Below are 23,566 nucleotides of genomic sequence, written 5' to 3' on the forward strand. Positions count from 1 at the left end.
GTGGTTAAATTACAATTTTAATTGCTGAAAATTATGGTGTTTGATTGTATGCTTTAATGATACTCAAAGATGATTTAAATGACGTCTAAAAGATGTTAATTGGTCATTTTAATTGCCGTAAATTATGGTGTTCGAATGTATGTGTTGATGATGCTTAAATGTGATTTAAATGATGTTCGAAAGTTGTTAAATGAAAATTTTAATTGCTGAAAATTATAGTGTCTGATTGTAGGCTTTGATGATGTTTAAAGGCGCTTAAAATGATGTTTGAAAATGGTAAACTGGCAGCTTTAATTGCTATGAATTTATAGTGTTGGAAGCTTAAATTTCGACATTAAAATATCAGTTTGTTGTTGATTAGTTTGGTCTGAAACAATGCAAAATTTAAGTTTCCCAACCAATATAATGCTCAGTATAATTGTGCCTAAAATTTTTAATAATTACTTGTGTGATGATGTTTTATTATTGTACATATAAGACTACTTAAATGTTGGTTTTGAATTAAATAAATTATTTTAATTATAGTTATTGCTAAACAACTTGGAATGTTTTATAATATTGTTCAAATTTGCATGTTTAAATAATTGATAAACAATGTGTATTATATGGCTACTCGAAAGTGCATGGTTAGAAAGATTCGGTTTAGTGCATTAAAATGTTGATCGGATTGCATACTTGGTTGTTGTCCAGTTTGGTGTTTAATGGATGGTCGAATGTGCATTAGCTAAATACATGTATTATTGATGTAATGTTGATGTATTGCTGGTTAAATACTCTATTTTAAATTTTGTATGATGATGTTTAAATGGATGCAAATTCATTTAAGCAACACATTTCGAATTTTTGTAAATGTTTCAATTTAGTAGGTTGAAATATTTAAGGGGTCGAAAGTTGCTTAAATGAACATCACTTAAATCATTAACTCGGTTTAAAGGTCTAGTATATTTTGTAAATCTTTACACTTTTAAATATTTCATTTAAGTAACATCACTTAAATCTTTACACTTTTTACTTGAATTTTGTAAATGTTTCAATTTATTCCCGAGTAGTTATCGATATGGTTTAAAAGTCTAGTATGTTTAGTTAATGCCCGATTTTAATTGTAAATCGCTTCATACTTATGTTAAAGTTGTTTAATATATTTATTAGTTATTTATGTCGAATCTTTGTATGATAGTAACATTTATCAGCTATAATACCTTATAGCTCGGGTTAGGTGACCAAATTGGGTATAAGGTGTTACAAAATAAAAAAACATCGTACAACAAAACAAAAATAAAAAAAACAAAAATAGAAAAATGAAACAAGCAAACTCTAAAGAAAAAGATACAAATAGAAAGGAACACTAAAATCCCAGCCGCCTCTGATGACCTCTCCCTGGCCAAATCCGACCATGCAAAGGAAAAGAGAAGTTCCCAGCACCAACCTGTCAATGCTATTATAAAAAGAAAACTGAACGATCAGCACCATGGCAGGACCAACAACCCGTCATCCACACCCAACTAGATAATGAAAAGATAGATGCCCGCAAAAGATAAGGCTGAAGCGAGCTCCCCAACCGATAAACTCCAAGCCAACCCACTAGGCACCCAACCCAAAAACCACCCAACCGCAATCCACCACAGTCGCATGCACCACTGAATAGATCCAAGCCCGACACCTCACTGCTGCAAGCGCACCGGACCAAAAGAGAAACCAGAACAAAATGCCCACATGCCGACCCAGGGACTAGATCCCCATCGGTGGATATGAGAAAACCAAAAGATTGAGACCCCCACTAATTTTTTATCATCTATTGTACCACCCGCCCCAATCTAGTGGGCCATCCTCCACCCACCAAGCATCACAACGACGAGTGAAACCTTCTCTGGCCATCAGGTGAGCAATCCAATTACCCCCACGTCTAATGTGTTGATATGTGCGCTTCTCAAAAGCTAAAGCCAACTGTTGTGACTCCTTAATATACGGACTAATCTCTGATTGGTCAATACTGGTAGACTAGACTTTCGAGATAACCACGCAAGAGTCCCCTTCAACTTCCACTGATCTGAAGCCCATGTCTTTTGCAAAATGGATTGCCTGTAGGCCAGCCCAGGCCTCCGCACACAACAGAGATGAAGAATATACGTTCCAGAAGCAAGCCAAGTGACTGAAGAAACTGCAATAAAAGTTAACCCTGATAAAAAGGGTCCGTAGGTACCCTCAATTTCCCCGCTACTGGAGAGGGTCAAACACTCTGAGTTGTGGGCAATCGTTCCAATTATCAAACATGGCCCAAGACAAAGGTAACAAAATCCTGCATTGATTATCGAATTCGTTCATGGATCAAAAGGTTTCGCGAGTACCACAATGCCCAAATGGTGAATATAACTGTTAATCGAATTTTAGAGGTACTAGCAGAGAAGAGACGCTGCATCCAACATTGCAAAACCCCCTAAGAGGGGTTCGGTGGCCAGTACAAATTGAGGTCCATCCACACAAGCAACATGTACAAACATTCTCGACATGCGTGAAGAGGGGTTTTAGCACTTGTACCACACCTGGGACACATCAAATCCCCCTATTCGAAAGAGGAACAAATTTAAGTTAGAGGGCATAAAATTTCGTAAGAATTTCCAAACTATAATATTAATTTTCGTTAGAGCTTGTAATTGCTAAAGTTGTTTCTACATAATTCTAGTGTCCAAACTCACACCATTGTACCGATCATCTTCGAAACAGAGAAAACCACGTAGAAGAAGCTGATAACCACTTCACACCGAATACTTCCAGAACTCTCGAGGCACCACCATAACCTGTCCACCGAACCATGATGCAACAACAAGAGACGAAGCATCTTCTGAGCACTCTGGTAAGTAAATATCAAGAGCAAGTGTACGTGTGAGCATTCGCAACTCTGGTAACATCGCTAACCTTAGGCAATTCCACCTTGCAATATCGAACACTCGACAACTGCGGCACGTCCTAAAGAGGAATCGAAGTCCCATCACCCATCAGCCAACTACAACCCTTAGAAAGAAGCCCTCTAATAGACCATATGCTCCTCTACAAAGCATAAGGTTGATTCCCTAACTCAGACTCGAAAAAATCTACATGTGGGTAATACTTCACCCTTAGGAATTCTAACCTTTTTTGGCAAGCAAAGCGATATAAACTTGGTTAGGTTATGAAACCCCATACCCCTAACCTCTTTCAAATCGCAAATAACATCCTAAGAGCACCAGTGAATGCCATGTTGCAAACGGGATTTCTACCAACAATAACGACCAATAATATACTCGATTTCATTGCAAAAAAATCTTGGCAAAAGAAAAGAAGACATGACATAGGTAGGAATAGCTTGCAAAATCGACTTGATAAAGACCTCCCAACCCCCCTGGGAAAAGCACCTCATACACCACCCAATAATCCTTCATTGGATCCATTCCTTAATGTGTCAGAAAGCGATCTTCTTATTACGACCCACTACAATTGGCATACCAATATACCTCTTTGGATCGACTGAACAATCAACACCAAATTCCAGCACCATATAATCCCTCTTCCTCGCATCGACATTCAAGCTAAAACAAATAAGAAATTTATCAAAATAAATCATTTTCCCAGAAAACACCTCGTATTCGTTTAAAATAGCCTTAAGATTCACTGCCCACTCAATGAAGTATCCCTAAAGATTAAACTATCATCGACAAAGAATAAGTAAGACACCATCAAACCAGTTCTAGAGACACGAATACCCTATACCAAACCATCCTAAGTAGCCAACCACAACAAAGAAGACAAACCTTTACCATAGAAAAGGAACAAAAAAGGGTTCAACGAATCACCCTGTCGGAGTCCTCTCGATGGGACAATATGCCCCTACATCGTCCCATTAATCAATATAGAATAACTAATTGATCACACACACCGCATAATAAAATTTACAGTATGAGAGGCAAAGCCTAGCTTCAACATAATCGCCTTCACAAAATGTTACTCAACTTGGCCATATGCCTTACTTATGTCCAATTTCAAAGAAAACGAGCCCCACTGCCCTTTTTGACGTTTTTTGAAACGAATGTAACACCTCAAATGCCATGAGAACATTATCAATAATCAAATTGCCGTACACAAAAGCATTCTGAGCCTCATCGATGCAATGAGGCATGACAATCTGTAACCTATTCATAATAGTATTCAAAATAATCTTAAACAACACATTACAAAGGTTTATGGGCCACAAATAGGTCATTCTCATCGGTTTTGTCTGTTTCAGAATCAACACAAGATTGGTATGATTAATAGTCGACATAGACATCTCACCATTTAAAATACCCAAACAAAACTGAATAACCTCATTGCTAACAATATGCCAATAAGTTTGGCAAAATAAGGCAGGCAGGCCATCTTCACTTGGTGCCTTGTTAGGACCCATAACATTGAGAGCTGCAACAATTTCCTCTTCTCAAAAATCAGTTAAAAGAAATGTATTCATACCCTCGAAAATGTGATAGTGAATATCCGAAAAAATGTGAGTTAGATTCCTCTACCCATGTGAAGTAAAGAGGTCTGAGAAGTAACAACACACCATTATCCCAATGCCATCATCATCCTCAAAAACCCGACCACCCTAAGTCTCAAGTCGCTCAATATAATTAAGTTTGTGGTGATGTGCAGCATATCGATGAAAACATTTCATGTTACGATCCCTGTTACAAAGCCAATTGGCTCGCGTCTGCTACTCCCAGTATCGTTCTCTTTTGTCAATTTCCATATTCTAATGTATCTTCGTAATGACCAAATCTGTTCATTAGATCTGACCACGTAATACCGCTTAGTATTAGTTAAACATTAGATAACCAATGAGCAACATTTGCTTCCATTTTTTTTTGCGTGCAAAAACCATGTGAGAACAATATACAACGTATTAATGTAATTTATGAATAATTTTATTAACCAATCTGTTCAAAAAAATTACAAGTGTACTTAGATAAAATATTACATTTAGGGTACCAGATCCAATAGTTAGAGGATGTCACCCTCCAAGTCAGTCCAAGGACACTGAACTTCCACCTCATATGAGTCCTCATACACCCATACGGCCTCAAACTTGAAAGAATGCACACAATAATCAGAAATGGAATGCAGACAATGCAAAAAAGTACAATTCATAAACATGTAATGCCAGATCATAGTAGCCAAACCCCGATCCAAATGTTCCCTAATATTAGTATGAGAAAATCGACCGTGCTCCCATGTATACCAATAACCTAGAAAACCCAAATCTAAGAGACTACAATCAGCAAGGACAAACTAAAAAGCCGCCATCCCTCATTCACCACGAAGATGGCCACCCTGCTTCTCATAAGAAAAGCAATTTCATTGAAATCCCCCATAACAAGACTTAAATTAAGGTCCCTATCAAAAAGTCAACGTAATAAATTCCAAGACTGGCAACATGAGCCTCTTCAATAATATCGTAAAAACTCGTGAACTGCCACCTATTACCATCCGAAACATCCTCAATCAAGACATCAATATGATTCAAGGAGAAAGAACTAAGAGAAACCAAACACCCTTATTTCCAACACGGAGACAGATGACCGCCTATAAACGAGTTATCATTTATAGAATAAATATAACACCAAAAATATAAGAATTAAGAATGACGGTGTCCGCAAGTGCACGGGTCAAATTATAATTTAGTTGTACAACAAAATACCAGAAGTATTTCGAGGATCATGCCCAATGGAGGATAGAATAAATAATGAAAATAATTTTACAATAACAAGTAGTAGTAATTATTTCCTATATTACGATTAACCATAAAATAGATTAAAAGGAATAAAAATAAATAAATAACATAAATAAATAAATAAATAAATAATGAGAAATAAAGAAACGAACTAAATAAATAAACCAATAAGAAAGATTAACTTACTTTAAGGTTTGTAACTAACTTTGGATTAGGGTTTTGAGATGGATTAGTAACCGATTAACTAATTATTACCTCCCAACTTCTAATTAACTGATCAATTGGTTGATACTCACTTATATCCCGACCTCACTTTCTCAACCAAGATAAATTACGATTTACTTTATTCGAATCATCTTCCGACCTCTTCTAGCCTATGATAACTTATTAAGGTTGTCAAGCTTAACAGTTTAAGAACACATAATTTATATCAACTAATCCCTCTCGGGAAACCCCAAATCCTCTATTAATCACATCATCATCCACTCGTTAATCTCCTCTAAGGGATTGAGCCACTCATGTTATTTATAATATCAACTTCAATTATATAAACCATGTGAGAAACACGACCAATTCGAAGAAAAAAAGAGATTTGAATAATCTTGGATTAAATATCAAATGGGAAACGGAGTAGCAAATCTCTTTATTAGAATAACCAAATAAAACGAATGCAAAGGAAAATATAAATTGAATACTATACTTAATAAACAAGTCTTTGAATCAAAACTAATTCAAGAAGAAAAATAAGAAAGTATTTAAAAAGTGGAAAAGCAAATAAACTAAAACTAATTATAAACTACGAGGGTTGTTGAAGGCGTCTAGGACGACTTGATTACATTCAACCCCTAATGTCTTATTTATAAATGTTTTGGCAACAGCCCAAATAAGGTCTTCGAAATGTCTTAGTTCTTTTGTATAAGTTTGATTGTGCGGGAGAAAATATCCCTGAAATAATTGGGTTGCACGTCAGCCTTGTGCCGTTCCACACCCCTTGCATGGCGCAACACGATACCCAAAAATTACCTTGTCTCCTTCATTCTGTGCTTTGACATCTTGGGAAGCTTGTGCATCACTCGACCCTTGCTTCCACATTAATTAGGTCTTTATATCTCCATCCTACACACTCAATTAAACCAATTAGCACAACCTAACGCCCGTGTTGGCCTATTGGGTCATAACACCTACAAAATGTGTCAAAAATATTTTTTATTAACTTTTAATCCTAATGCCTAATTACTAAAAACGTAAATTAAAATCCTAAATTGCTTAGAAAATAAACTCCTTAAGTGTGGAATTGACCCAAATTGACTATAACATTTGACAGCAAGTCAACAAACCACCCCTAGAGCCATCACTACCCATGTCCACACCATGAACATACCCCCAACTCTTTTGTTGTTTCTCCATACGCGACTCTGCAACTTTGTTTCCATGAAATAAGCTACAATGGGATTTGTCTCCCTCAGCACTTGCCGAAGGCAATGCATAGCCCGGGGGCTCCCCAACCCTCGGACGTCCAAATAAGGATCTTCATTGTAGTCAACTTCCCTACTTTGCAAGGGTAGCTGATAAGTTAAAAAAACTAAGCATGAGACAACTTAGCAGAAATCCTCTCCAAATTTCGACACAGTCGAAACAAGAGAGAACAAAGATGTGCGCGGCCAATTTTTTACTCCTCCTATCGCTAGAGGACAATCTTTCACCACAGTAGGGTTATGGGGATTCCCAGCATCATATGTTTCCCATACTTCCTCACTACGACCATCCAAATTAATCCCAAGTACAACACCAACCTGATCATGAGCCCGCACTCTTGTGAAAAACCCTTAGATGACATCCTGTCCAATCGATCCATCTGGAACAACTACCTTAGTACTGTCACGAACTAATGTTGTCTCCCCCTCCTCCCTCAGCCAACACCTTGTAGCAACCCACGCCTGTCGAGGTATCGCCTTAATAGAGAGATCCTACTCAAACAGTATCACCTTCTTACCGTAGACAATTCGAACAAGACAAGAACCCTCACTGTGACCCAGACGACCACATAAAAAGCAAAAGAGAGAATTGTTCGTACTAAAACTGAGCATAAATGGATTGAATAGGCAGCAAGGCAATCTTTTTCCTCTGTTTCAAAGGCGCCCAAATATCAATCTACACCGAATCCTCATATACCCTCCGACACCCTTACTAATCGACTACGCATCATAATCCATAAATGGTCCTAATAAGGCCCCAAACTGTTTCGCCATACTCTTAGACACCAAACCTGCCAGGAGATCATGAATCTGAACCCAATAATCGACAAAGTGCATTGGCACCCTAAACGGATCCTCCCTCGATTGTAGTCTATAGAAAACCAAAAGATGATTATTGAACGTTCATGGACTGCCATCTATCACCCTGTTAATATCAATGTCATAGAAGAATTCAAATAAGTATCGTTTCTCACCCAAGTCCATAATTTTAATTCCCTTATGAGGATGCCAAAGATTGGCCAAAGTTGTGTGCATAACCTAAAAGTGAATGACACTAGCAATCAGGAAACTTCCAACCAAACAAAGACCAGTATTGATTGCATTCGCCCCTTCGGCGGAAGGAATATGCCACGCATCATCTTCACCACCTTCCAAGGACAACGCCGCCAAGTTTACTTCCATAGTCGCCACCAAAAAACGCCCTAGTAGGATACATCGCTCGCCACAAAAGAAAAATCAACCAAAACCACCGTAGTAACTAGCAACCGTGCTAAGATTAGGTATGTATCAATTTTAATCAAACTCAACTTGCCATATCATTAATTTTTGCTACATAAGCATTCTTTACGCATGTGTCTCTCTTGCATGGCCCAAGTGAGGTATAAGCCCTAATATGAATAAATTCAAAAAAAATTAGGTATGTATTTGCACATTTTGAAAGTTTTGACCCTTAAATGAACAAACCCTAAAAAGTTAGGCATCTATTTGAACATTTAGCCAAAAAGTTAATATGACACCACACTAATGAGGTCATCATAAGGTCATGTCACGATCATCAAATGATGAAAATTTAGATTTTCTCAAGAATTTGATGTTGAAATAATCCTTAAAAACATATTGTTAAAATAACCTAAATTTAAAAATTATTAAAATGCAATATTAAAATAAAAATCCAGCATGGATATGGTTGGATTATTATACACGTAGGAAAAGCTGAAACCTTATCATTGGAGTTCAGTCGACATAAAAAGTATATATAGTAACAGGTGGATTGAAATTTTGATAAATATTGAGTAATCATACTGAAAAGTTTTAAATATCGTTTCATATTCTTCTACATGGAAAAAAATAAGTCATTAAATTTGATGCAAACAAACTTGCAATTTCAGTAAAGGGAATTAAGAAACTGATAATATGTACCGACCATCAAATTGTATGGAAAATACGATGCAGAATCAACAACAAAGTTGACTCTGGCTCCCACACTAGCAGCAACAAGTTGAAGATAAGCAACATGGGACCTACTTACCTGTTTAAACTTCTGGTTGTAAAACCATGACAAGACATTTACCACCCAACAATTAAAAAATAATATTCATTTTGATGTTATAATAAAAATTCTCTTTGCAATACTTTATAACTAATGCTTCGTCATATTTCATATTGTTAACATAACTCAAGTCATGTCTGCTCTTCCTTTCATTCCCCTCCTTCCGGGTAGCATGAGATCAATGTCTGTAACATGCTCTGTTCCTTTTCATGTTCCAGTTAGAACATCAAATCCAGTTATCAAACATGCCAACAACATCTTTATGCTTAAACACAATCATGTTCCTGGAAAGAAATCTTCCACATTTCAGATGAGATCACTCTCCAACAACACGGTCAGTATCTTGTATTCCATGTTCCTTGTTCATCTAGATTACTTATCCATCATGAATGTTTGATGTCTGCTTCATCTTCTAACAGGTTTTCGAGGATCAATCCCAGGCTGTAATCTGCTATAGAGATGAAAATGGAGAAATAGTTTGTGAAGGGTACGACGAAGGCCCTCGTTTTCCTCGACAGATTCCGGGTAAGTCCTATCATCTGAGGTAAGAACTCGTTCTCAGATTCTTTGTTAAGCCACATTCGAATTACTGTGAACTCTGTACTCCAAGTTGAAGCTTTTTGGCAATGTTCTGAAACCAGAGATGCTGAGATCCTTGATCTTCTAAGACATAGATGGCTCCAAATTGTTAATGGTGACGGGTTCGGCAATGCTATTAAAGGTGTTATCATCGTGAAAAATGACTCCTAGTGGAACGAATTTAATAGGTTCACTAGTAGAAAGCTTTGGCTCTTACTAGATTCCACAGATTTCATTAAATAATTGTTTCTACAAGAAAGACACTTCCAAGTATTAGAGATTGTATATAGATAGCTACAAGATCTCTCTCTTGTAATCACTTTGTTTTTGCATATTGATGATCAAAGCTAATAACCCCTTTAGATTTGCTGTTATTTTTCAATTGATATATGTGCTTAGCAGTTGCAAACCAAATTGCAAAAAGTGAATGGTAGGAACACTAAATAGCAAATCAATTCTGAATTAAGGATGAACAAACAAATAATGAACATAGGAAAGACTTGGGGAATTCTTCTATTTCATTGTGATACATGAAAAAAAATTTGGCGGACAAAAATACACTACATAATAGAATGCTAAATCAAATAATATAATATTTTGTACAAAAATTTCCTGCAGAGATCAAGAACTATCAGATCTTTGACAGAAATTCCAATGGCTTTAGACAGCCTTGTTTGGCATCGACTAACAAAAACATTTTTTTGGATCTCTTTTGGCGTAAAAGAAAATTTTCTCTTCAAAAAGACTTCAAAATATGGAAAGAATCAAAAGAACAAGGGAAAAAAGAATGGTAGAGTTTAACTTCCAAATTATAAATTTGAATGTTGAATGAGAATCACTTAGCTGAGGTCCTACGTTGGCCCGTCTCTTCACCTGTATCCGACTGAGATTTGCTTGGAACGGAAGGAGGAGACCACTGATCTGGGATCATTAGAAAATAAGTTGACATTGCTTTCCTGAACCTTTTCTTGTATTGTTCAGGTGAAATTACTGTGGGTGATGCATTCTTTGGCCCACCAAGGATGCCTGAAGCCTTTACCCAAGTTTCAAGATGCTTGTCCCAGGTATACTGCCTCAAGAAATCAATGGTTCCCAGAACTAACTCATGCTTCTCCTCATCCACTCCAACCAGTAATGAGTAATCCATCACGTCGTTCGCCTGCAGGGAGGGAAATAACAAAAGAAATGAGCAAAATTGGATGATGTGTGCTCTAGTTAACATAAGTTTGCAAATGCATGTCATGTAAACTCCAAGCAACGATTTAAAACTTACTGCAAGGAAAGCAGTGTCATTCCAGACTGCTCTTTCCAACAAACGCTTCGCTTTATTACCCACAAAAATCGGAGAGGTCGGCATTTGTTCGAGCAAGTTCTGATCTAGCAGAACCTTGTTGCTTCCACTAGAATCAGGATTATAACGAGATCTAGAAGATCCTTTGAGATCATATAGCCGTGTGACACTTCTCCTAAACAGAAGATTCTCCATAACCAATACATCTATCCTTGATTCTTTCCCACCTTTAGGTTGCTTTGTCGTAACCTTCCAAGAAAGAGGGGGGGGGGGGACATCAACAATAAGAAATAAATAAATATTATAAAAAAAATGAACACTGTTTGCACCATCTCATTCCTAAAAGCATGAAAAAGCAAAGGTTCTCTGCCCTTTCTAAGTCCCCTCAGATCATTTTCATTCAAAAGTATCAGCAGTTAGCATCAATCACCCAGAAAAAAAATTATAAACAGGAAAGCTTCACCATGCAGGCTTATACCTTTTTTATGCAAAACAACCTTAATTTTTGAGCACTTAGTTAATGGAAAACACAGGTCAGTTTGGGATAGCTCCAGCTTCTTTAATGATCACCATAACTGACCATTTGTCTTATAGATTAGAGATTATGATATATAGCATTAGAGCATATTAAACCCTAGAAACAAGCACCTGATAAATACCAAGAATCTTCGCCAGGGATGTTGGACTTCTAGATCTAATTGCTTCAGACAAGTACTTGAAATATTCAGGTGCAAACTTTAGAAATGATTCCAACTCTGTCTTTGAGACTTGTTTAACAATAAACCGATCGTCCAAGGTCTTTGCAAAGAAAGCATTGCTCTTGCCACCCTGAGCTCCCCACTTTTTACAGCGACTCAGAGACCTTACAAAATCCATCTCTGATGGGCAACATATTTTCCTTAATGTTTCAAACCACTTTGCATAGTAACAAGTCACCACATATTTCACTTTATCTGATCCATCATCTCCAAATGACACCCGGACATGCAAAGACTTCGTACGAGAGAGTGGGTCAATAATCAGGGAGCTGCGAGTTCTAAGAAGGCCATCTGCTGAACCAAAACTTCTATGAGGATCTAAGGCCAGATCATCAACAGAATGGCTCAACTGAAAATTCACTGAATCAGAAAGGGGTACTGAGGCTGTTGAAGCCCCCTGGTCTTTAGGTCTATCCCCATCATCACTTAGCTGGGAATGGTATTCGGGTGATACTAGAGCATAAGATATCATACTTGTGAGCTCGTCATCATAAACTGGAATAACAGTGTCATTAATACCCACCGGCAGAAGCAGCCTAGCCCCATCTTGCAGTTCCAACTCTCTAAACGATGAAACATTGAACCGATCATATGCACTGAATGTATCAAGCTTTGAAGCACTTCCTAGAAAGTCTTTGTTGTATGAACGGTAGAAACTTAAGAAAGGCATTTTTAACCAGCTTACAAAGTCTTCCATATTTTCAGAACCTATACTGAACAATGCAGGAGAAGCAGAACGAACAACCTTTGGCGCAATCTTTTCTTCATAATCACCTTGCAAATCTACAGCACAAAAATCAGGAAGTGAAAATGAATTTTTCTTAGATAATACAGGTCCTCGCCGAATTTCGCCAGTCCAAGCAGCATCAAGGGTATCCGACAAATTTTCTATCACAGGAAACTGGCCTTCAGACAAGGCCCTGCGCACATTTGCCTTAGGCTTATCATTGTCATATTGATCAAACATGCTTTGGCTAACAGAAAGATTATTGTAGTCTTCATTTTCACAATTTGAATTTCTGTTCATGCCTGGTTCTTGATGGACTGCATCTGACTGATTTGTGTTTCCATTTACTTTTCCTTGATCATAGTCTGTATTGAGCTTTGCATCCACCAAAGTAGAGTCACTGCATTCAGAGCCTTTTCCATCTTTCAACATATCCATGTCCTTGATCCTCTCAATTTCAGTGGGAGGTTTCTCCTCATGTCCTGAAATTGAATTACTGCAACTGTTCTGGGGGCTGTAATTTTCTAATTTGGCTGCAAAAACCAGGCGTTGGTCCCACATATAAGATTGGAAAAGTAACTGCCGGCGCAACCGATTAACTTCAAGAATGTCAATAACAGGTTGCCCTTTTCTCCCTTCCCTTTTCAAAGACTTTTGCAATGATTCCTAAACCAAGGTGAAACAGACATAAAATCCACTGACAATTAGGCCTAGACATAAAAAGCAACTCAAGTATGTGAAAAAGTACAACACCATAGGAGGTCTCACCTCAAACTCCAGCTTCTCCTTTTGTAATATTCCTTCTAATTCAGCAATTTGATGTCTTGATTCAGATGTTTCCATGTTACTATCAAGTGGCCCCAATCCCATTTGTTTTTCAGCAATTTGCCCTAGGGACTTTAGTACTTCAGAAAACAGAATCTCTGCCTGGTTATCCACCTGTTTATAACAATAAGATAAAAATAGATTACTCAAATGCAGAGAGATCCAAATTGGCTCCTTCATAAAACTAAAACTATTATCATTACACCTTATCTGTTTCTTTCTGTATCCAATCTTGATTTTCATAGTCAAATTCAAGTTTTGAAGGTGGAAGGTAGACAGAATGAACATCAATTGTTGCATACCGAAAGCAAGCCACCATTCTCCCAAATCTACATGTGTTTAAACAGTGAGAGAAATGATATGATGTACGAAGTTTTTCTGGCTAACAATTCCTGATATTTCACTAGCCAGATCATGATCTAAATCATTCAATTATAATATATCAAAATTGTAATTAGTTCACTAGAACAACCAAAAAGTCCCTAAGATCACTCAAAAATATAATATGATTAATATCATGACGAAGGAGTTTGTATGGCCAAAAAGAAAAACAGAGATTAATGACACTTTGAGGTGAACTATAATCATAAGGATCAATGTCCTGCACAAAACCATGTTCTAGCACATTCTTGTTGAGGGCAACTATTTGTACTCACACATGATATTCGGTTAATAATATAAAAACAACAGGGAAAGAATATTACCCATAGAAACGAAGACAATCTCTATGTAAAGAATGGCCACAGCTAGCAACCCTGCTCGCAGCTGCATGGTTTGAGAAACTAAGCTCCAAAAACTTCCCAAATGATAACCCCCAAGCAGCATCAGACATCACTCTTCTGAGAGTCGCCGGAGGAGAACCATTGGTCCTAGGACATTGCAAGCATCTATGCCACATCCAGATCTTGCCCTCTTTTTCACCAGGCAAGAAAAATTCAGGGAGTTTCTTAACAGAAATGGTGAGTGTTCCTTGTCTATGAGTATAACAGTGAACATGTGCTTCTGAAGGCAAGTCACATGAATTGCATCGAAAACTCTGAAAAGAATCATCAGTCTCCTTAGTTTGGAGAGAATTACTGCATCTGAACAAAGAAATACATAAATGTGAGGAAGAGAAAGTACACCTGATCAAACAAATGATCCCGCAAAAATCGACCCAAAGGTTTATCAAAACTGCCATAGTACTTGATCCGAAAGAGATGGGATCTTTCGCAGACAGTCCCTTTCCGCACACATCGAGATGATAAAGATACCAAAATGCTCTGATTATCAGAAGGTGCAGAAGGAAATGCTTCATTTAAAGTTTTTGACACTTCAGATTGGTTATTATGGTTTTTATCATCTTGTTGCACAGATGTTGCCTTTGAACCACCTGATTGAAGTTCAACCACTGTGCTATTATTCTCCGAGTTAATGTGTGCCAAAGATTCTAACGGGTGGACACCATTATTCATGAAAGCTGGCTTACTTTTGTCCACCATAATTTCCCTCATTGAGGATTCTTTGGTACCCATTTCACTTTTCTTGGAAAATGCATCCAAAATATTCTCAGAAGTAGTTGATAAAAGGGCAGTTGACTTTTTCACAGTGGGTTGTACAGACCACAAGCTTGTACCTTTACTTAAACAAGATGCTGGAGTTTCTTCTATCTTCTGAATATTGCGACTGATGATTGCCGATGGAACACTGTTAGCTCTTTGTGGTCCACTACAATGTTGAGATCCCTGGGGCTTTACATTGGCAGGAGTAGTAAAACCGGGAACCGTCGATATTGACCTTGCCAAGGTTGATGGTTTATCCGGAAGTGCCACAGTCATTGGAGAGTTGGGGAATTCTGGCAAAGAGGCACCTTCATCGGCAAGAAATGATGTCTCCAAAGCCAAGTGATAAGCTGCAAAAATTCCATATTGGATTACATTCTTGGCTTTCTTCAATTCATCTCCATTTGCACCCCTAAGCAGTATCTGAAGCAAACATATATATATATATATATATATATATATATATATATATATACACTCAGTTAGACTAATGAAATGATCCATCATAGCAATAAATTTCATATAAATCCACACTGGGGGCAACATGAATATTATCTGTATCGATTGTCTTTTTTTTTTTTGGGTTAGTTTAAAAAACTTACAGTGCAACCCAATGGCTTAGGGCAGCCTTCAAAATACATTAATGTCTTGGCCAATTTCTTCCCTCCTTGCCTAGCAGAGCCAAGATCTTCCCTGAACCTCTCAACATGAAATTTTTCACAGTAGCCCAGCTTCTGAGAAAAGAGATGGTCAACGGAAGGGACTATTTGAGCGCCAGTGCAGCGTGAAATGCGTTCTAATAATGGCCTCTTGATATTGAGAACAAGTGATATGTTTTTCTCCAGAAGATATTCCTGGGCAAATCGAGAGACTGATTTCTCTACTAGAAGGATATTAGGTTTATGTGCATGTATCTTTGCTACAGCCATCTTCAAATGATCCATTTCCTGGTTAAAGATGCCAAACCAGTAAAAGAACCACAAAAAGTAGAATTTAGAAAAAAAAACATCATGGAAGTAAAAATCAATGAAGCAAAATAGGAAGGAACACATAAAACATGAAACACCTGTAGCAACAAAGTATCAAAACTTGACAATAGGTTAGAGACCCGCTGGTATTCAAGAGCTCCACCAAGGATCATCAACCGAGGTTTCTCTACTTTTGAATTCATTCTTCGATGAGCAACATTTTTCTTGCAAACAACTCCCTTGATAACCATACTATAAGAACCATAGGAAAATCAGAAACAGTAAATAAAATGAAATAAAATATAAAAGGTTCATAACCAGTGCAGTATTATACTTCAATTAGAATGAATGATGCAGCAAATTAGTGCAACTGATAGTTTAATGTCAGAAATTACTATCATGAAAACCTGCAATTTACTCGTAGTATGAGACAGTAGAAAGAACTGAAGGGAGGTAGCAGATCTTGCAATGTTTAGGCAGTGGCAAACTGTGAGATTTTGGAGTTTAAAAGAGAGGAATCTCCATCTAATTGGCATGTCACTCCTGACATAATAATCTAATTCTTTTGCTTTTCAATCGGAAATCAATGACTTTCTCAAGTTGCTGCACCAAATGTCAATATGGACAAATGGAGAAGAACAATTCAAGTCAACAATTTTTTTTTTTTTTTGGGCTCACGCTTTAACAGTATCTATAGCAATTTACTCAGATAAGATTGTAGATTGATTCATCTCTTATTCATCATAGACCAGGTAAAATGAAGAGTTGAATTTGATGTTGTTAAGAATCATATTAAGAAAATCCTAGCATAAACTTGTTAGATTCACATGAGTTATTAAATTAGGAACCTGCTACTCAGCAGCCAAACTTAAGCCAGTATGCACTATATTAATATGCTGAAACCTTAAAGAAAAGGGTTGATGCAGACAATACAGGGTTATCTGTTTTACAAAGCAATCATAGTGGTCATCTCAGTGATTTTATCTAATTCATATATCTACATTCACAAGAACAAAATGGCATAAAGGATGGTACCACACAAACATTTATTATCTGATGTAACGTTTACCTCTCATTGCGAAGCCCAGAAGCTATGCATTTCACTTTAACATATCCAGCAGGGTCCATCTCTCCCCCTTTGCTTGTGTATGGCTTCAAAAGTGAAGCAGCCTCCCAAGAAAGAGCGGTGATGATCTCCAACCAGCTATCTTTACTAAATTCATCACCCAAAGGAAGGTTCTCGACCTGTAAAAGCTGAGCAATCAAAGCCCTAAAATGCCCATCAACAATATTCTTTGTTACTTTCTTCTGCTCCTCATTCGACCTACTATCCCTAGAGCGAGATTCCCCACTTCCGAAACTGCTTGACTTGCGCCAATACTCCCACTCACTTGCACCTTCACCGTCATCCTCTTCTTCAAACATAGCAGCTTCCCTCTCATCTTCTTCATCTTCTGGTTCAGGAGGGAGCCAAAGAAGTCCATTTTCAAAATCTACAGGCTCAGCAGCATATAAAGTAGGTGATGCTTCATGTTCATCACCATCGTGTTCATCTTTCTGCACAAGCTGTGATATTCCTTCCACATCTGGTGAAGGAACACGGTTGACAGGAGAAGTGCTTAAACTATTTGAGTCGATATTTTCTCTATCAGGATAAACTTTCTGTGACTCATCATCATTACTAATGTCATCAAAGTCAATAGGAGTATAGTAGCCATCATCTTCAGAGAAATGCGATGTCTCAGAATCAGACAGATATAAGCAGTACTCATCATCCTCATCATCAATCCAAACCTTTTGAGTCAATATTCCCTCAGAACTTCTTGAGTCAATATTTCCTCCATCATTATTGCTCATCTCATCAGAACTAAGAGGCGTATAGTAGCCATTATCTTCAGAGAAATGCATTGTATCAGAACCGGCCATATATAAACTGTAGTCATCATCCTCATCATCAATTCCAATGCTGAAAGAATAGCAAGCAACGTTTAAGTATTAAGAATAGAATCTCTCCAAATCTTCCAATTGGTTTCAATGGCTATTTCCTTTTTCATTCCTTTTTCTGTTTTCTAGAGATCTATTCAATAGGCAGAACTAGTTAAAATATATTAATGAAAAAAATGACAATAACGCTAATAGAAATGGACAAATATATATATGTACATACAGATACCCTACGGCCCAAGTCAAAATATAAAGAAATCAGTTATGCTTGGCCGGTAGACAAAACTTTAAAAATTTTAAGAAAAATGCAATTAAGTGCAAGAACATCTGACCTGCTCCATGAAAACTCATATTGGCTGGAAGATGGATCTTCTGCATCCAGAATAAGATCATCGCTAAACTTGGGTGTTTTCTGGCTAGGCCTGCACATGCCTTGCCTCATTGCGGAACGAGGGCTGGGAATAGACCTCCGGTGCAAATGTTGGAATCGTCTGGCTCGAAATGCCACTGAGCTGGTAATACTGGTGGCCAACATTGAGGAACAAAGATCCTGGTCGGGCACCCACACTTGACCATCATTGGTATATATCCCCAGCCTCCATTGCTTGAAACAATAATCGCATACCCGCATCATCTCCTGTTCTTCGAGGGGGATCTGTGGGTCATAAGATGGAGCAGGAATTGAGTTTGCTGTACACTTGGCACAGAAAACTCGGCCACAGAGTCGACAATGGTGTCGACGGTTAAATAATGTGAATTGGGCATCACAGTCATAGCATACCCTGCAGCTATGACCGGGCATCCAAAAATCCCGTGATACATTAGCAGCCTCTGATTGCCAAGGGAGCCACGACTTTAGTAAACTAACTAGCTCAGAAAATATGTTGTTAGGAGCATCCATCATCCATCTACCAATGATCCGACTGCCCTCATTCATTATGCTATGTTCATTTGGCACCCGTAACAAACCATAACCTACATAGCCTGAAGACACAATCCGACCAACGAATAATTGACACTAATCCACCTATCTAAGTAATTCTTACTTCTTCATCTCATCCAACAATGAAGACTATATGGTACGATAGAAACAGGAAACTGCTTCCACCTTCATTAAACCCTTATCCAAATCAATCCTCTCGGTATTTCTCCTAAACTGAAATAATTTTTTTGTCAAAATTCTTCTATCTTCAATTTGTCCAACCAAATCACAAATTGCAAGAAAACCAGACCTTAATATAAAGGGTAAAATTATAAGACTGATCCTCAGTTACTATAAAATAAGATCAAAGCACACCCCTTTTCACGAACCAATACAGATCCATCTTTCATCAATAACTCACAGGCGGAATTTAAACAAAACTCAATGTTCAACCAAATATCATTTCCTCATTAAAACAACCCAACGATAATCAATCAATCAAATTTCCCCCTCCCCACAGATAGATACAAACAGATTTTTACGCAATTCAACCCTTTTACCTTGGATTACCAATCAACAACGCCATCATCAAACAAACGATGATCAACCTCTTGAAGAATGAAGCAACTAGCCAACCGATTCTTGCCACCCACGCAAACGAAAAGCAGGTGAAATCCAAGTGAAAGAGAAAGCCATCACAAACCTAGAATGAGATTCTGCGTCAAGAAACCAATAGAATGTTGAAATTCTTGACCTTGATAATGAGCCTATCGTTCGCAAGATCAAAAAAAGAACCCCATTTTTTCTATTTTGCAAGTTTGTATCAAAAACAACACCTGAAAAAGCCTATGCATTGTTTCCCATAAAAAAAAACAATTTGCGCATACTATATATATCTAATCTCACAGTCCAATCAAAATATATATTTTTTTAATTTGTTGACAGCATTATTTTTCCCCGATATCCTGTGGTAGAGAAAGCTCTCTCCTTTATGAATTGAACACTAAGCTGCATGTATAAAATAAAATTTAAAAAAAAAAAATTGAGCAATGTTTTTTTTGGGTTATGGAAGGACAAAAATGACATTGAAAGAGATTGTACTTAAGTTAGAAGTTTTGGAGGTTTGACTATATTTAAAGAGGAATGTGCATCAGGAACGGAGGAGACTTTGAAGGGTAATTTATTTGCTGCCTCTCCCCCTCAACGACGGAATGTGATGAACCACATTGCTCCTCTTCCTACCGATTCCATGCTTGTTTTGGCTCTCTATCTACTATACCCTATATATACCATCATCCATTATTAACATTTTTAGGGGAGAGGCGAAAGGTTTCCATTATTAACATTTTTTTTTCCATTATTAACATTTTTTTAGACTCTTATAAGTCTAATCAATTAAATTTATTTGACTCGAGACTCACTTACGGTAAGATGAATTTAACTTTTTCTTTTTCCAACAGAAAAATCAATTGAAAACCTCAAAATGATTACTCCAGAGAACAGTGAATTGCAGTCATGTTCATCTGCAATTTTGGTTCATAAAAATTATAAATACGGTCCTGGTTTTGATCAAAGTCTATCAAAGAGAGATTTTCTTTCGCCATTTGAGTCTCAAACAAATCCATACGGACCTAAAAAAAAAAGACCGAGCATAAAACTTTCAGAATGAAAGCGGATGGGAGAACTGAAAAAGCATACCCAAATAAACGGATTTGAGCGAATGAACAAGAGAAGAGAAGGAACTTGAGTGTACTTTTGTTGGGGATTTTTAGCCCGATGATGTTTGGCTTGTTGGAGTATCTCTGCAATTCATTTTTCTTCCTTGAAAAAGCTATCTTTCGCAGCAATTTTGATGTTTTCTTAAGATCATATACAAGTTTCCAAGCAAAATTCTGGTTTCAATCTGCTCTGTTTTGTTGATATCTATTTTGCTACATATTTTGGACTGAGAAACATATGGTGATCTGCTGTTCGAGTGTTATTCCGATAAATTTCGGTTTCTGCTGAGCACAAAAATGAAATCTAGAACGTTACTGAGATAAGAAATCATGAGTTTTTGACAAACTTCGCATAATGTTTTTTATCCTTCAACTTTACAAAAAATAATTATTTTAACCATTCATTTAAATTGATGATACCTCAATATTTAATTAATGTTTTAAATTTTAAAATATTAAAATTATATTTTTTATATTTTTAATTATTTTAATTCTTTTAATTTTTAAAATAAATTTTATAATTTTTTATTTTCAAAATTAATTAAATACTAATATACCATCCACTTGTATACAAGGTTAACAAAGTTAAAAACAACATTCATTTTACATGATTCAACAAAAAAATAAACTCAAATTTAAAATAAATAAATAAAAGACAAAAAAATAAATAGAGAACTAAAATATTTTTTTTAAGTTGAAGGCAAAATCTTTACCTGTTTAGTGTCACTCTCAATCAAAGTTATTAGCTTAATCCCCAAGGTTCAATGATGCTTTTAACGTAAACTTTGATTCTCTCTTATTTTATACACAAATTTTGTGTGATTCAATTTTGAAAATTATTATATAATTGTTTTATATTTACATATTTCATACACAAGTTATTATATTTATCTAATATATAAATAAATTGATCAATTTATTTCTTTAAATATGTATAATTAAATCAAAATTAATGTTTTATGAATATATTTGAACCACAATCAAAGTTTCATGTATACAATTACACCAAATCAAAGTCATGTATCAAATTTCACAACAAATTAAAGTTTGTGTATAGTTTTAAAATTTATCCTAAAAATATCAAAGTCATTAGCGTTTTAAAAATCTAATTTTATGTCAAATACGTTGCACGTGATTTTATACATGTTTAATTTATTAGTTTAATATATTTGTACTAATTGAATAAGTTTAATTTATGCTAAATATCAATTAGTTTTGAAAAATTAATTGAGAGAATAAAATAATATTTTATAAATAATAAAAAATTAAATTAATATACAAAATTATTCAAATAATATTCAAATTTATAATTAATAAAAAGATATTTCATATTTAATAATAACCATTAAAAATAAATTTTAAATTTTAAATTTCTTTCAAAACAAATTCACAAATTGATTTACACCTACACCAAATAAATAATGGGTAAATAAAGAAAAGAATTTAATATGGCTTGATTCACAGGGTATAAACAATTTATAAAAGAAATTGTAAAAAATAATATTCTATCTCCTTGTGTTATTGTTATTTGAACATGATTCGATATTACCTTTTCAAGAACCATTGTTTTAATGCTCTATTCTTTTTATATAATTTTAACTTATTATTGTTAAAATTTCTAGTTTTACTAGAAATTTTCTTAAATGCTATAGGATTGTATATACCTAACTATTTAATGCTATCTATAAAGTTACAATTAAGTTTTAATTGTATATATAACTCTAATACTATTAAGTGATAATAAAGATGCTTAGAGTTTTATTCAATTAATAACTTTATTTGTATAAATAAAATTAACACAAATTTTTAAATAAAAACCATTTTTATAATAATGTCAAAATTAAATTATAAATAATTTTAACTAATAATTGTAACTTAAATTATAATTATAATTATTACAAATTTTCTTATATTTTATGCTTAAAGTTTTATTCAAGTAATAATTCTATTTTAAAATAGAAAACTTTGTTTACACTAAAATTTTTAAGTAATAATTTTAAAATAAATTATAATTATTTTTAAATATATATAATTCTAACTTATTATTGCTAATAATCTCTATTTTTTGTCAGTAATTTTTATTAGATGCTACATGATTGAATATATGTAACCTCTCAACCCAACCTAGACGTTAGACCCGAATTTAAGAGATTATATTAGCCACCGAAGCGACCTGATAAGCTTTCAGAGTTTTTTTTTTTTTTGAAAAACGGTCCTTTTTCTAAAACGTTTGTTTAATTTTGTTTTGGAAACTTAGTTGAGTACTTGTTTTAATTAACCTCAAGTTTTATTTAATTACCTAACAATGGAAAAGATGGTATTTACCTTTGCTTTTAGTAAAATCAGGGTTTATCATAAAATAATAACCTAATAACCTAACCTAAAATTATAATTGAATGTCATGCAAAATAAAAATTCAAAACTAAATCTTAAGTCCCATGCCATGGTTCATAAATAATGCAATCTTTTAAAGGAAATAAAGAATAATAATGAAACTAAAAATATTAAGAAAACAAAATTGAGCCGAGTCCCTCCGAATGTCACGTCTGCATCCTAACCTTGTGAGTTATCTATAGAGAAGGAACATAAGCGAGGTGAGCTATGAAAGCTCAATGTGAGTTTCATTATAAGGAAACCGAAACAAGACAGTAGACAAAACACTTTAACAATTCCGAGAATAAACACAATCACAAAGCATTTCAGATTAATAGTTTTTCACATAAAACACTTCACTATAGATTTCTCAGAATTCAAAATAATCATAATCGAATAATAATTCAGAATATCACTATTTTAGATTAACTCAGCACAAGAATAATTGGTGTCACGATTAATCGTATAGAAACGTTGTTCATCGAGCAATTCTCTATAGTAATTTATCACATATCAATATTTCAGATCACACAATAATGTACATATGTATATATATATGTATGTATCATCTTAGAAATCACAGTTTTGTATGCACATGTTTTTATGAATGCCATACAGTTCTGGTTTATCAGAAAGATCCTACCCCCACTACTGCGCT

General features: G+C 35.5%; 2 protein-coding genes across 4 annotated transcripts; one reads left to right on the forward strand and one right to left on the reverse strand.

The window, feature by feature from the left end:
• Window positions 1–9,344: 9,344 nt before the first annotated feature.
• Window positions 9,345–10,203, forward strand: LOC105774069 (uncharacterized). 2 transcript variants are annotated; one of them, XM_012596401.2, is made up of 3 exons: window positions 9,345–9,596; window positions 9,682–9,787; window positions 9,904–10,203. In XM_012596401.2, exons 1-3 carry the CDS (start codon window positions 9,396–9,398, stop codon window positions 9,927–9,929), a joined length of 333 nt encoding a protein of 110 aa, XP_012451855.1. In that variant the 5' UTR covers window positions 9,345–9,395; the 3' UTR covers window positions 9,930–10,203. The 2 variants fall into 2 exon arrangements, with proteins under 2 accessions (XP_012451855.1, XP_012451854.1); XM_012596400.2 differs by having other exon boundaries at window positions 9,346–9,596; window positions 9,682–9,806.
• Window positions 10,204–10,325: 122 nt separating this feature from the next.
• On the reverse strand, window positions 10,326–20,860 carry LOC105774068 (1-phosphatidylinositol-3-phosphate 5-kinase FAB1B). 2 transcript variants are annotated; one of them, XM_052632801.1, is made up of 12 exons: window positions 20,571–20,860; window positions 18,228–20,448; window positions 17,021–17,917; window positions 16,050–16,203; window positions 15,586–15,930; window positions 14,567–15,406; window positions 14,147–14,478; window positions 13,648–13,771; window positions 13,386–13,556; window positions 11,781–13,283; window positions 11,115–11,381; window positions 10,326–11,000 (listed from the first exon to the last, which is right to left on the reverse strand). In XM_052632801.1, exons 2-12 carry the CDS (start codon window positions 18,830–18,832, stop codon window positions 10,677–10,679), a joined length of 5,562 nt encoding a protein of 1,853 aa, XP_052488761.1. In that variant the 5' UTR covers window positions 18,833–20,448; window positions 20,571–20,860; the 3' UTR covers window positions 10,326–10,676. The 2 variants fall into 2 exon arrangements, with proteins under 2 accessions (XP_052488761.1, XP_012451851.1); XM_012596397.1 differs by having other exon boundaries at window positions 18,228–19,533; window positions 20,516–20,860.
• Between the last annotated feature and the right edge of the window lie 2,706 nt (window positions 20,861–23,566).

This window comes from Gossypium raimondii, chromosome 6, assembly GCF_025698545.1.
Source record: "Gossypium raimondii isolate GPD5lz chromosome 6, ASM2569854v1, whole genome shotgun sequence".
Classification (NCBI taxonomy): domain Eukaryota; kingdom Viridiplantae; phylum Streptophyta; class Magnoliopsida; order Malvales; family Malvaceae; genus Gossypium; species Gossypium raimondii.